The sequence below is a fragment of the Cygnus atratus genome, chromosome 1, assembly GCF_013377495.2.
Source record: "Cygnus atratus isolate AKBS03 ecotype Queensland, Australia chromosome 1, CAtr_DNAZoo_HiC_assembly, whole genome shotgun sequence".
NCBI lineage: Eukaryota > Metazoa > Chordata > Aves > Anseriformes > Anatidae > Cygnus > Cygnus atratus.
Genome location: NC_066362.1, coordinates 98,709,848 through 98,725,184, shown reverse-complemented (window position 1 = coordinate 98,725,184; position 15,337 = coordinate 98,709,848). Strand labels below are relative to the sequence as shown.

At 41.8% G+C, this 15,337-nt stretch overlaps 1 protein-coding gene across 2 annotated transcripts in view; it reads right to left on the bottom strand.

Moving 5' to 3' along the window:
* Positions 1-10,404: 10,404 nt before the first annotated feature.
* Positions 10,405-15,337, bottom strand: part of STXBP5L (syntaxin binding protein 5L) — a 196,651-nt gene continuing 191,718 nt past the window's right edge. For both annotated transcript variants that reach the window (XM_035540508.2, XM_035540509.2), the window contains 4 exons: positions 14,699-14,864; positions 12,223-12,334; positions 11,647-11,867; positions 10,405-10,575 (listed from right to left, as the gene is read on the bottom strand). In XM_035540508.2, the coding sequence (XP_035396401.1) occupies positions 10,534-10,575; positions 11,647-11,867; positions 12,223-12,334; positions 14,699-14,864 (541 nt within the window). In that variant the 3' untranslated portion in view covers positions 10,405-10,533. The remainder of the gene's footprint in view (positions 10,576-11,646; positions 11,868-12,222; positions 12,335-14,698; positions 14,865-15,337) is intronic.

The window sequence follows — 15,337 nt, the reverse complement described above, 5'->3', positions numbered from 1 at the left end:
TACTACCTTGCAAACTGGCCTTGGGAGGGATATTGTTTGGAATCTTGTAGTTAACACAAAATCTCCAGCAAAAGCCTTCATTTTAAAGAATGAGACCCAATTTATTGGTTAAAAACTTAACTGCAATTCATACTGTAAGAAAAACATCTCAGTCTGGCTGGCTCAAGTGACAGCCTTGCTTGGTGTTTGAAGTCTGTTGCGTTAATGAGGTTTCACTGAATGGTGGGTGACCTGTGGTTCTTCAGAGACCGGTCTCATAGGAAAGCCTCAGGTTGGTAGCCTTGCTGTAAGTTGCTCAGATTTTATCCTGTGCTTTGCTACAGTGTCTCTGACTGTGTCCCTGTGGTCAGGCATAAAGATTTTTCTGGAAGTTTGGGCTTTTTCAGATTGAGCCAGTCCTGAGGCTGACTCAGATCAGCAGGCAGGGTCAGGTGCTTTAAAAGAGGAGCTCACAAGGAATTAACCTGCCAATGTTTGGTGTTACTCTCCTCCTGGTTTGGCTAAGCCTCATGTTGCGTGATTTTGTTTTCCTTCCAGATTGATGCATTGACTTGGACAATAGCTGTACAAGCTCAGCTATTTTTATTCGCTTTCATTCAGTGCCTTATCTTGAATTCTATTACTTTCATCGTATGGCCATTGTATGTTACAAGAAAGGGGAGGACAGTTGCCTCTCGTCATCTCCTTTGTCTCTATTTACTTTATTATGCCTTCTCTTCTGCATTTCCTCCCTAAAGTAAGCAATCTCTTGTTTCCATACTTGCCTACTGTGAGAAATTTTCAAGCCCTTAATTATTCTCCTTTCATTTCTGAACTTCTGCTGCATCCTTTTTAAGAAGTGTACTTTTGAAGTTTCCTTTATAACCTGATCTGAGATGATGCATGCTTGACTTTGAACAGCCTGATAGCATGCTTGAGCTTGTTAACTTCAAATACAGTGGTTTTGGCATGGCCATTATCCTGACATCAGAAGTATCTGGCTCTGAGGTTTCAAGAACATGGTGAGTTTTAAAAGATGTTAATGAGGCCCCCACACAAAAGGTCACATCCTGGACTTTGATCCACCACCTGCGTGTTGTGCAGCAAAATGGGTTGATATTCAAACTCATTCATACTCAAATGATATTGAGTCAAAGCACCAGGTGATGATGCCCTGACCGCTCTTCTCAGCACTCAGTTGACCTTCTTTCCTGCTTTTATTTCTGTTTTTCTTCACTTTACATCAAGATTTCTTTGTTTCCTTCCTGCCCTCTCTACACAGTGGTTTTCTACCACATCTGTCACCTGATAGCTGAGCTCTTTATCCACAGCATTCACTTGATAGACAGTTGTTTCTTCTCTATTCTAGGCTTATTAAAGCTTTTGTTATTAACAGACCTGAGCCTCGGCACCCTGGTGTCTGACCATTTGTGTGCTCTGCCTGTAAAGACCTTGGGTTGGATTCATTATCAGTTCACAAGGCCTAATGAGTTCTTCTTCCTGGATGTCATGCGGTGGCACACCTGTGCTGTATTTCAGGCCTCACTGGAGTTACTATAATTTGAGTTGCTTGTTCTTTGGCACACTGGAATATTTTTCTCCTGCATACTCTCTTTAGGATTTCAGAAGGATAGACCTCATGTGTATTTCTCAGCAAGCTCTCTATACAGGGAGATGCTAATCAATAAAATGATTGACACAGAACTAAACTTATTTTGATAAACTCAATGGATTCATTATAATTAAGCTGTAATTTGAAGCAAATGAGAACATAAAAGGTGGCCACTGCTCTGTAAGCGAGGCAGCTGCTGTGTTTGAGTCATGATATTAGGACTGGTTCTGAGCTGTTGCCTGATTGCTGCTATTTACATTCCTTAATTCTGATTAGACTTTAACTGTTAATGAGACTAAGCAGGGGAAGCAGAACAGGACTTAGGTGAGATAAGCAGAGGCACTGCTGAGAACTGTGCTGAAAATAATACCTGTTATTTTCTGATGCTGGTAAGTGACCCAGAAAGCGATTTTCTGCTTGCATTATTTGCTTATTTACATATTTTTGCCTTCCCATCTATACCCTACGATGTGCCAAGGCCCAGTTTTAAACTTGAATTTTTCTTGCTCGGGACCAGATAAATGGAGTGCAGGTCACTCCCGTAGCCAGGATCTGATGCCTCTGTGTGTTTGCTCTCTGTTCCTCAGGTTGTTGGTGTCTCTCCAGCCCAGTTTTGCCTTTTGTTCGCTCTGCAGAGTGTGCGCAATAACAAGTGTGGTCTGACAGGCCAGGAAGAAGATGGATGTACACCGTGGAAGAGTTAGAAGCTGCATTTAGTGTGGCAGCTTTGTCATGCAGCACGCACGGAGTTGCTGCTGCCTAGTTCTGTCTTGTGCCCGGCACTGCCTGGCTGATGCACCAGCAGGTGGGTGTCTGCCTGCCAAAAGAAATCAGGATAGGATCCAGTCCTAACAGATAGCTGAGGTCACCAGAAGAAGAAGACTGCATTGTCTTCACATAACATGGCCCCGTGTGACCCAGCTTCTCAAACGGAGAGGCCCTTCCCTTAGGTTGTTGAGCAGCCTTGTTCTACTCAGTTCACATCCACTCTCCTGTCAAAATGGCTCAAATTTTGATGCAAGCTACTACTGAACCCTTTTCAGTACTGGGCAGAACTTCCCCATACTCAGCAGCAGGAACACCTGTCATCAGTATCATAGAATGGTTTGGGTTGGAAGGGACCTTAAAGATCATCTAGTTCCACCCCCGCCATGGTGTGTGTATGTGTGTGCCAGATACTTCTTACTCACCCACCAGACCAGGTTGCTCCAAGCCCCACCCAACCTGGCCTTGAGCACCTCCAGGGATGGGGCATCCACAGCTTCTCTGGGCAGCCTGTTCCAGTGCCTTGCCACCCTCTGAGTGAAGAATTTCCTCCTAACATCTAATCTAAATCTCCCCTCTTTTAGTTTAAAAGCATTCCCAGTTGCCCTTTTGTTATCTGAACCAGCAAAAAGTTGCTCTTCATCTTTTTTATAAGCCCCCTTTAAGTATTGAAAAGCTGCAATGAAGTCTCCCCAGAGCCTTCTCTTCTTCAGGCTGAACTCAGCTGAACCCAGCTCTCTCAGTATTTCTTCATAGGAGAGGTGCTCCAGCCCTCTGATCGTCCTTGTGGTCCTTCTGGACCCACTCCAACAGCTCTGTCTTTCTTGTGCTGGGGCCCTAGACCAGGACGCAGTACTCCAAATGGAGTCTCACAATGGCAGAACAAAGAGGGACAATCACATCCCTCAACCTGCTGGCCACTCTCCTGTTGATGCAGCCCAGGCTGCAGTTGGCCTTCTGGGCTCCAAGCATGCACTGCTGGCTTATGTCGAGCTTTTCTTCCACCAGAACCCCCAGATCTCTTTCTATAGGGCTGCTCTCAACGAGTTCTCCCAGTCTATCCTCATGTCTGGGATTGCCCTGGCCCAAGTGAAGCACCTTGCACTTGCTGAACCTCATTAGGTTCACATGGGCCTACTTCTCAAGCCTGTCCAGGTCCCTTTGGATGGCATCCCTTCCTTCTGTTGTATCGACTGCACCATTCAGCTTGGTGTCATCTGCAAATTTGCTGAGGGTGCACTTGATCCCACTGTCTATGTAATGAATAAAGGTATTAAAGAGCGTCAGTCCCAAGGCAGACCCCTGAGGGACACCACTCATCACTGGCCTCCACCTGGAGATAGAGCTGTTGACCACCACTTTCTGTGCACAACATTCAAGCCAATTCCTTATCTACTGAATGGTCCACCCTTCAAATCCATCTCTCTCCAATGTGGAGATCAGGATGTCATGTGGGCCCCTGTGAAAGGCCTTGCAGAAGTCCAGGTAGGTGACATTGGTAACTTTGCCAACTGATGCAGTCGCTCCATCTCAGAAGGCCACCAGACCGACCAGGCACAATTTGCCCTTGGTGAAGCCGTGCTGGCTGTCTCGGATCACCTCCTTGTCCTGCATGTGCCTTGCCATTGCTTCCGGGAGGATCTGTTCCATGATCTTTCCAGGCACAGAGGTGAGGCTCACTGGTCTGTAGTTCCCTGGGTCCTCCTTTCTATCCTTTTTAAAACAAGAAGTGATGTTTCCCTTTTTCCAATCACCAGGGACCTCACCTGACTGCCAGGACTTTTCAAATATGGTGGAGAGAGGCTTGGCAACTCCATCAGCCAGTTCCCTCAGGACCCTGGGATGCCTCTCATCAGGCCCCATGGACTTGTACGTGTTTAGTTTCATCAGGTGGTCTCGAACCTGCTCTTTGTTTACAGTGGAAGGGACTTTGCTCCCCCAGCCCTCATCTACAGAGTCAGGGACTCGAGAGACGTGGGCAGCCTGACCGGCAGAGAAGGCTGAGGCAAAGAACTTGTTGAGTACCTCAGCCTTCTCCGTGTCTGTTGTTACCAGTTGTCCCTTCTTGTTTATCAGAGGGGGCACACTCTCCTTGGCCTTTCTCTTCTGGCCAACATACCTATAGAATCCCTGCTTGTTATTCTCTGCATCCCCTTACCAAGCTCAGTTCCATCTGTGCCTTGGCTTTCCTGATCCCATCCCTGCACATTCAGACAGCATCCCTGTGCTCTTCCCAGGCCACTTGGCCCTGCTTCCACTGCCTGTGCATTTCCTTCTTGTGCCTCAGTTTGACCTTGCTCAGCTGTCCTGGTTTTCTGCCCTCCCTGCTCGCTTTCTTACACAGGGGATGGAGAGTTCTTGTGCTCCAAGGAAAACATCCAAAAGAGTTGCCAGCTCTGTTCAGCTCCTTTGTCCTTAAGGACAGTGTTGCAGGGGATCTCATCCACTAGGTCTTCAAATAACTGGAATTTCACTCTTTGGAAGGAGTTGATGGGGCTAATTGATCATTTTGCTCATACACATACTGAAATCTTTTTTTTGCTGTGATCTTTTTGCCAATGCTTTCTTTATATCAGTATCTACTAAAAGTGCTCTGTACTTTCTTGTGGCTGGGCAGTGGTGGGAGAGAGAGATGGGTGACAAAAGATAACAGTGATCTGATTTGTTTTAGACCTTTTGCTTTTGTCCCATTATATTTGCATTTTATCAAGAGGAGAGTTTGCAGAGATTCTTCTGCCATTTTTTCCTATAAATCTGTAGCTGAAAAGAAGGAAGGTGAACTGGAAGCTCAGTAGCTTCGGCTGACGTTTTTGAGCCTCTCCTGGCAGAGCAACTGAATCATGGTGCTGGTAAGTGCCCTTAAAAAATAGCTTGATCCTGCACTTTTGAGATTTCACCTTTACAGGACTGCTTTTTTTTCCAACTGCATTGGAAGTGACATGAAGGGTACTGCCAATTGGCTAAGAAGTAAGTCCAGGTACAAGGTTAATGTTTCTGGGGATGGATATTACAATTATGCGCTCCATGCAGTAAAGTATGTGTGTTATCTGGGTTCAGGTTTTGTCCCTGTTCAGGCTGCTGGAGGAAGGGATGTGGCCATCCCAGCCTCACCAACAACTGTGGCTGGATTTTGTTTTCCTTAGTAGTGTAAGATCCGTCCAAAAGCTTTACATAAACTACTCACCTTTTGAACTACTATAAAGAATCTAGGAGTACAGGTTGAAAAAAAGAGATCTACACCAACTAGTTATCAGTTCTTTCCTTTATTTTCCTTCCCTCTTTTTTTTTTCAATTTTTTTATTTTTTAAACTGGGAACTTCAAACAGCTTCAGTTAAAGATGCCTTAGTTTTCCTTTTGTGGTGCTGTCTTAGGATACCTGTGGAAACAGGAAAGGGTTAGCACAGGAGTGTGTGGTTCACCCCAGATCTGCCTTCATTGTGAAATACAGGTAATGACTTGTTAACAAACCCACATGTACTCTGTCCACATTTCCTTGACACTGAATCTGAGTATTGGTTGCTATTTAAAAAAAGTACGTTTGATTTGTTGATTTAATCACGAAACAAAACACATGAATGGAAACACTCATTTACATGACTATTGCTTATACACCTAGATGAAGAGTTGACTACAAATGGCCACATGTAGTTCCTTAATGAGAGAGAGTGTGTTCTTACTAAGACCATACCAAGGCAAAAAAACATTCAAGACTGAATTATACTGTGCTTGAGTTCACCTTTAGGTTATGAAAAATGATGTACAGGTGCCAGGGTATTTAAGGGGTGGAATTAAATGAAATCTGGCTTTTTGCCTCTGTTACAATACGCACATCTTATAAATGGAGGAGTCCTGAGGTTGAACACAGCTTTTACTTAAGCTGCACTATTTTCTTCATTTTTTAAATTGTATACTGAAAAAAATATTTTTGTATGCATATCTTCATTATAATACATTTTGGTGTAAAATGGCTTCCATAAAAGTAATATGTTTTAGAGAATTTCTATATGTGATAATTTTATACAATATGCATAATAAATAGAGTATTTCTGCTAAATATTCATGTAGGAAGCTATTCTGGTAATACAGGGAATGTCTAATTGATGTAAATAGTGGACCTGTAGACCTATGTAAAAAAAATTAAATCAGTTAAAAAACAGGTGATTATACAGAACAAAACTTGATTCTCAAATTCTCCTTTAGCTTGTCTTTTAATTCAGTATTTGAAGCTTAGGTTAACACTCTATGAACGGATTTGGTTTTTTAATAAAATAGCTTGTACTTCATTGAAGACTTGCCTACTCTGAAAACATATAAATAATCTAATTTAATGTATTTTCTCTGCATGCTCTGTCTATCTACAGTTCTATACGTAAGTGTAAACACATCTGGTCAAACCCAGATGTATGCGTGTGCTGTTGCACGTTCTGTGCACCAGGTTTTGAGATGTGGTTGTGACAGAGAACTTCTGCAAAGAATGTGAGTGAAAAGGGTATCCAAATGAACAACAAAAAAAAGCGTGTTTTAAATGAACAAATATTTCTAGGCAATCTGGTTTATTGTAACTGAGGATCACGATGTTGAAGATTACCTCCAGGTTTAGGATTTGCTTGAGGTGGTGCTGTCTTAGTGGAAAAGGTGAAAGCACATGATTTCAACATACAGTGACAGCTAGTGTCCTTAATTTTCTTACAGCAATTCAGAAGCTGTGCTCATTGCTCTGAATGCTGTGACTTTAGTACTTTCATTAATAGCCTTTAATAGTGTTCAGGTCAGGCCTTTCAAAAATCCCACACTCCCCCTCATTTCACAATAAATCAGTCAGGCAAGAATTTTTCCTCCCTCATTGAAGTTTTAAGTGAAGGTTTTGTTTTTTTTTTTTCCCCACATACATGGTAAATCTTGATAGAAAGCATTTAACAGTGTGCACTAACAAACTTATACAACATATACATTACATATATATATTTTTATATATAGAATGTTCTATATACAAACATATACAACTTTTTAGATCTCTACAGACTACCAGAAAATTGATAATTATAGTCACAAGTGGTAAACTTAACAGAAATAGCAGTTTGTAACTGTCTGGAAATATGTAAGAGTGGAAAGCAAGATACAGCTGTGACCTAATGGGGGGGTACTAGAGAAAAGTTGTTTTACAATTTCTTATTCATGTTTTTAAGTTTGAGGGATGCTAAATTCTAATTCTTCTGTTGTATAAAATGGAAATCTACTGGATGTTTTTTTTTCCCCTGTTTTTAAGACAGAGACTGGCAGCTGCCAAGGTAAGTCAGACATCATGTAAATGACTTGTTGAAGACACTTTTCTCCCTGGGCATGCTATGGCGATCAGCAATTAAAAGTCATTCTTAATTTTTTACACTTGATTCTCAAACCAGGAGCAGGCTCCAGCTCCAGCCAGAAGAGATGCTTCCACTGAAGTCAAGGTAATGGGCTTGCGATGTTCGCCACCTACGCAAGGTGCAGTGTACGGAAAGCTTATGCAGAACTGCTGCCTACCTTGCCATTTAAATATGCCTGCTGCTGCCTGACCACAGTGCGCTAGCATTCATCTGGGCTGATTTATTAAAGGCTGACTACATTACACCAATTTATAGCAGGCACTGGCCCTGTAGCCTATGGATATACAAATGCCACACTTCAACTGGTAATGGCCTTCTCATTTGCACTGTCTTAGTGCATAAACGAGTGTAGGGCTGGGTAGAGAACTAGTTCTGGTTATCTTGACAGTAATGAAGACTACCTAGCTTCTCTGTAAAAGAAGAAAAGGTAGGAAGAATAAGGCCTAAAAAGTTGGTTGGAGGGTTTAAATGATCTGCTGCACAAAATGATTTTGTTGCCTAGAGACTAGTGGTTTGGGGATATAGGCCAGAGCACAGGCAGAGCGAATATACATCTAAACAGAAGATATAGAATGGCTCTAATATCGTTGTCATTTACCTATCATTCTAGATGCCTGGTTACAGTGATACTTCCTCATATGCAAGTGACCAGTTCTGTGATCTGGCCACTGGAAGGAGTTCTCCGACCCAGTTCATACTGGCATCAGAGTGGTGAGTTTGCTGTTTCCTCGCACACAAACGCACAGACATCATCTTGGGTCACGGACGATTTCAGTTCCTTAACTCTCAGCGGAAACCGCTGCTGGGCTTTGACCTTTTTCCCAGCAAGTTTCTACAGTTCTCACAACTATAGTCCAGTTTTTCCTGTGACAGAGGAGAACTTCTCGTGTCTCATTCCCAGTTGAGCTAGACCAGTCAGGGTTCTCACTTGGATTTTGCCCACAGAGAAACATAAAAATCCTGTAAAGCATAGAATGCCTGTTATGCTAAAATATGAATTTAAAACTCTACACCTCAGATCTGTTCCATCCCTTTAACTTGCACAGCTGTGTTGATAGTGAAGCTAGACTCTAGACTTCCAGACCGTACAATTTCCTGGGCTCCATTTTAAGGAAACAAAAGATAGGGGAAGGGCATCCTTGAAAGAGATCATCTGAACACTGGTGAAGTTAAGATCTAGTTACGAGGGGATGCTGTCTGTCTGCATCAATGCCAGTCAGGACTCCTTGAAGGGACATCATCTGTACCTCTTCTCATATAGGAAAAAAAAATAAATGTTGCTTTTCCTCCTTTTCCTCACTTTCACTTTCTAATTTGAAGCTATGTCCAGGTACATGAAAACAAGTCTTCAGTGCCTTGTTTCCAAGCCAATGTTGGAAAAATTTCTAACTTAACAGTTCACCTGTATGGTAGTGAGGTTCTTATAGGCTGCTGTAACTGCAGCATATTCCTATGGACTAGGAATCCATTCACGTAAATAGGTGATAGGTTTTACTTACTGTTGTCTTCTACAAGCTGGAGTGTTCTGCTGAGTTCTCTGTAGAAACCAAACAAGCCACTTTGAAGCAGAAGCAAATTACTTTTAGTAGTGTAAGCAGAAAATCAATTGCCACACACCTGTGGTGTCATTTGCTCTACGTACCAATTCAGTGCCATATGTTGACAGTTTTTTCATGCTCCTCCCTGGCCCATCTTTTATTCTTGCTGCTGTGAGCTCTCTCTACTAGCTTGATGGGATCTACAGTTTCCTTAGCATAATTTCAACCAAACACTTAAGAAAAAAGAAATAAATCACTGTTTTGCAAGCTGCTAAGCAGCTTTTGTCGGTGGAAACTGATGGGACTCTCCAAATTGTAGCATTGTGGTTTCCCATCGTGCCTTCCTAACGTCAAGAGTTCCTAAGCTTGTTTTCTATTCCTGCTACAGAGAAATAAGGCAACCAAGTGATACCGAAACCATGGGGATGAAAATGCCATAGCCCCCTCCAAGGACAAGTGAGATAAATCTAGAGCACGTTTTTAAAAGTACAGATAAGGATGACATGTCATGTACTCTGAATTGCAAATAAACCATCTACCCTCATGTTTTAATGACATTTCAGATAGTGCCTGTCTAGCTACTTGAAAAATCTGTAAAGTTTGGGCATAAGTTTTGAAGTTATTTATTCTTCTGGTAGGAGTTAAACAGCACTTATTTCGAGCAAGGTTTTTCAAGGGAAATAAATAGCATATAAGAAAACACAGCTCAACGCATTTTTATGTTGAGAACAGTAGCAAACATGCTTGAAATGTACTGATATTTTGTAGTCTCATTTTTAAAAAATAAAGATTTTTTTGTCATCTAAGTATTTTTTTTCTCAATAGAAATGAATCCCATTTTTTTTCAGTCACAACATGCTTTCTTTTTCTTTTTTCTTTTCTTTTTTTTTTAAGATGTCAATTAGTCATGCAAAGTTTTATAAGTGCATTAACATTCGAGTTTGTACAGAATATTTTTAACCAGACACACTCCCCACAGTTCATACCTACAGCTTCTGAAAAATACATGCCACAGTGATGGTTGAGTTCCTTTTGGAAAAAATTGGCTACTGCATAAGCCAGGTGTTAGAGTAAGACCCACATGACTCTAGCTTCCATCTCATGGCCTAAAAAATTTCTCCTTGAATCTCACTGTGATGAATCCAATATTGTAAGAGGAAAACATCTTCTAGGAGAAAAATTGTTTCTGACCCGTGACTGGTAGATTTGGGAATGAACATTGCTTCCCTGAACAGTGTTCTTAATAAAGCCACAAGCAGATTCTTTAAAAGTTTAAAACTGGTACCATTTTTTGTCCTTGTATTTCAGCATCACCTACAGAAATGGGAAACAAACAAATAAAGGGATATAAAAACACTGTCCTGCATGAGAACCATCACAAACTTCGTAAGTAGTGAAGTAGTGCATTACTGTTCCTTTTTTTAATCATCAGGTCTTAATTCCACTGAGATCTTGTTTTAAATATTTTATATAGTAATTGTTAAATTCTTAAAAATATATACATATATATAATTGCTTACCTGTTATTCTTGTTCATGAAAGGATTTTTCCTGAGGAACTTTAACTCCTTTACCACTTTCCTTTCACAGAAGACTAGGAACTGCCAGTGCTTTTAACACCTTTAGAAAGAAGCTCATCTATGGAGCACAGTATATATGCGCTGAATATATAAACTCTGTTTTGCATTCAGGACAAGTTCCTTCCATGTATTTTTGCCTCACACTTAACAAAAGTCAATAAAAACACAAAAATCTTATCCAGAGATGTAATGCATGTTAAACCAGCTGTACAGTTAACTGAAAAACGTACATTTTGGGGAAGTAGTCTTTCATATTTTTTATCTTAAAAAAAAAAAAATCACTTTAGTTGATTCCCAGCTTTAACAGCATGGGCTGGAAGAGCTTTCTATTTCCACCTCTAAGCACAGTATTATCCTAAATAACTGTATCACAGTGCTGTACTAGAGGTTTTCTCCTGTTCTTGCCAGTAAGATCTGTCAGTGTTCCTATGTACACACCTATTTGTTTTCTGCCCTACTGCATAGATCTGCTGCACTAAGCAGCTTAAAAAAAAGACTAGTCATGATGATACAGTGAAAAAGGTGTGAGACGAGAAGTACCACGTTCTAAATTCAGAGGTTAACAATGGATGTTCATTTTATGAAAACATGAAAGGAAGAGATGTGCAATGAAGTTTATTTTGGGTATTCCATTGTGCAGGGGAAAGAACAGAAAAAAATAGCATTTAAGTTAATGTGAATACACCTAAAACAGTATGACCAGGTGAATGGGGGAGCACAGTATTTGAATTTCCTGAAGTGAAGCAAAGGAATAGTTGTAGAGTTTGTGGTTCCTAGTCCTGTGTGTGTGGTGCCAGTGCTCTTACCTCATGTGCATGTTTGGAAAATGCTTCTGCACTGGCCATCATGCTCGCAGTCCTTTCATCCAGCTCCCCCAGTTTCTGTCCTCGCTCATCAAGGGCAATGCGTGCACGAGTCAGGTCCCCAATAACTCCTCCTGCAGCTCCTCTCACACCTTCAATTCCTCCTGATCCAGGTATGTGCTGGGCAAGACTGCGAGAGGCTTTTCCTGCTGTGGCCTCACCAACTGCAAAGGAGAAATAGAAACAGGGAATGAGTCATTGGCTGTAGCGCTGTTGGTGCTTCTGGTCCCTGAGCTGCAGCCTTGCAGCAATGACACCTTGTGTGCAGATGCCATGTGTGGAGGACTTTGCTCTCTGCACCTGCCCATCTACAGTGCAGCTGTGCACCCCCACCCCTCCATTGCTTAAAGGAAACTGTTGAAGTAATCACAGATAAAGCAAGCAAGAACCCTGCCCTTTTTTCTTTTCTTTTTCTTTTTAACCACCGATCATATAAATCTTATGTACCACTCTATTCCTAGATGATAAGAGCAGGAGATCCCACGTACCAGCTTCTGGAAGGAAAAAAAAGTCACTTACAAAGTTCCTCTCTGTCAAAAGCTTGTCCACTTCCTCCAAAAAGTCCTTTGAGAAAGCCTCTGTTTTGGGCTTCTGGTGTTTCCACAGGAGTAAACAAATCCCCAAGCATGTCCTAGAAAGTAAGTCAGGCAAAAGTCCATGTGAAAAATTACTGATGTGAAAGCAGGTCTGGGTCTTTGCTTCATTTGCATTAGTTTAAAAAGCCACATACATTGGATATATTCAAGTTTGTGAAAACATCAGTGGTAAGATCACATTTTGCTTAGAAACAGCAGAGGCGACACTGTAATTGAATAATCAATTTGCTGTGAATTATGTGTTTTGCTTTAGTGATTATCCAGGCAAGCAGGGCATTCACTCTCTGTTTTCTCTTTATAGCATACCTGATTTCAGTGCTTGCTAGCAGTTCAGAGGTTTCTTTTTTGTTTGTTTTTAAATAAAAGCCCATTGCCTTCCATGCGCCCCTCTTTCTTTCCTATTCATTGTTATTGTGCATTTTGGCAGTGCCATCAGTAATGCTAAATAAGCATGTCTGGCGGCACTGTCATGGTGACAGAGATTTTGGAGCAGTTGAACTAAATTAGGGCCAAAGACATCTCAGGCTTAGCTTTATTTGCAGCAGTACTAGGAAGGTGGGCTCTCCAGAATAAAACTGGTAAAGAAAGCATATGGTCCCATTAGTGTTTAAAACCAGCAAGGCTGTGTGATGAGAGCAGTTGCTGCCCTGTTGCTCAGCTCCACGTTTTTGCATCTATGCCTCAACAGGCAGACACAGCTGTTGTGCTCCACAAAAGGGTCCTGGGAAGCTGAGTGCTTAGGACAGAGCTGTGACTCACTCACTGCTCCTCGGCATAGTCACCTGCTCTAGGGAGAAAAATTAGCGTATCCCTTTGAGCTTAAGTGGCCTCTCTTATGCAGCCTGGCTTGTTTTCTAAGGTAGCAGGTGATGCTGGGTCATCTGCCTTTTGTACAACGCTAATGGCTGTGCAAGTCTTTTACTGTCCCTGTTGCATAAAAGCCAAGATACAAGCAGTCATAGCTCATCAGTACAGAGTAGCAAGGGCTGTTTCCATTTTGTTGTTGCATGATGCTACTAAGGTTAATAAAAAATCTAGCTTGTAACAGCATCTTGCTATAAGTTCACCATCTAAGATACATTGAGCAAACCTTTTAATAATTTTAAAATTGTTTCCCTGCAAAACTCTCTCTTTTCCATTGTGCAAAGCTGGTATGCAATGCTCACTCCTCACAGTGCTCCTTCTGACTTGAGAGACAGTGCTGTGATGTGATCTGAGCAGCTCAGCACATGTTATTCCCTAGGGCATAATGAGAGCTGGCAGGACCATTTCTTTTATATTTCTATCCTAGTTCACTGTTAATTATATAACCTAGAACTTATTCACCCTCTTTTTTTTTTCTTTTATTACTCATGTTTCTCCCTATAACCTCTCACAATTCCTCCTCTTCAGTAAATGACATTTTAATTTGCATTTTCATTATAAAAAACGCAAACCTAACATTGTAAAGACCTTTGCTCAAAATAAATTATTTTAATTAGACCATTTCTGTAGTTAGTGTATTTTAACGTACAATGGGAGTTGCTTTCCTCATATAGAAGAAGGGGAGTGCCAATTAGTGGAGTGAAAACAACAGTAAATAATTAATAATATATTAAAACAGAGTGTATTTTTTGATAATATCAGCACCAGTTTGTTTCATATTCCCACCCCTCTACTGAAAGCTGCAGGTATCAAGATATTTTTGGAGTTAAAATAATAAAAAAAAAAAAAAATAAAATATGGGAAGGAACGCATATTTTCACTGACACAGTTGCTATGTGGTTGGACACATGCTGATACCAACTGCTGTGGCTTCTATGAATTTGTAACTTCCCCTTCTTTCCCTTCAGTCATTTTTAACAGTTGGTCTTTCGTATGGTAGGACTTTGAGAGAAGCAGGCTGTGAAGAGTCCCATTTGGGCGCAAATCTGGCTTTGTACAGAGCCAGCAGAGATTGCAATTACATGAGGGCAGGCAGGAGACACGGGCCAGCCACTAGGGCGCAGGAGCAAGGTGACTGTCACAAAAGAGTCTGAACAGCAACAGAGCTGCTGCCCTCTCTCTGATCTGCTTCTCTGGCATCAGTCAGCCCGGGCAAGCACAAAGGAACATGTTTGTCTTTGATGTCACTTGACATATTAGAAAAGAACTAAAATACTCTTTTTTTCCTTTTTTTTCCCCCTCACCAACAGGTACGCTTGCGATTTGACAACAAATTATTGTCTTTGGAAATGCCAGTATTACTTATTTAACCACTTGAAAAAAGTATCTTTTGATTAGAAATCATAGCCTGGCATGAAATGTTATTTTGAGAACTCTAGCAGTAAAAATGGCAATTTACAGATGTTCACTGTTCATGCCACTGGCCCTCCCACACAGACAAAGCTAGGTAGTGAAGTGAGGTTTTTGGGCCATACCTGCAGATTGTCACACATCTCCTGGCTGTATGTTAGGCGCTGGATCTCAGTGGGAGAGCTGAGGTACAAAGCCTGCCCTTCATTAGTGAAACAAAAGGTCCGCGCTATCCTCATATCTGTTACAGGCAAATAGTTGATGTCCAGCAGTGGGCGAAGGCTGGGTAAGCTGAAAAGAAGCAGATACTTAGGTTAGACAAACTGCCACATGTGGTACATCTGCTGTATGGCTGTATTTTAAACCAATGTGTAAGTTTATGCTTTTCATAACTGGATTAGTTGAAGTGCAGCTCTAAGCCAAAAAATTCTGCCCTCAACACAGTGCCGTCCCTTCATACTTTGCTTCCCTGCAGGGAGAAGATCCAGCTGCCTTACCTCAACAGTCAGCTCCTGCTGCTGTCTCGATTTGGGACACTCATGCGACACAGTACGGCTTGTGCCATGTGCCAGTTGCCATGTGGGCAGAGGTGGGAAATGGCATGGCAAGGCCCTGTTTGCACCCCGTGGGCAAAGGCTCCATCCCCTTACCTGTACTCCGGCTTCTCCTGCTTCACTTCATTAGCTGTACATCCTGATTCAATTTAAATGGCCTGGGCAGGGAAGGGGTGGTGTGGGAACACAGGGGCACAATTACAGTGATGC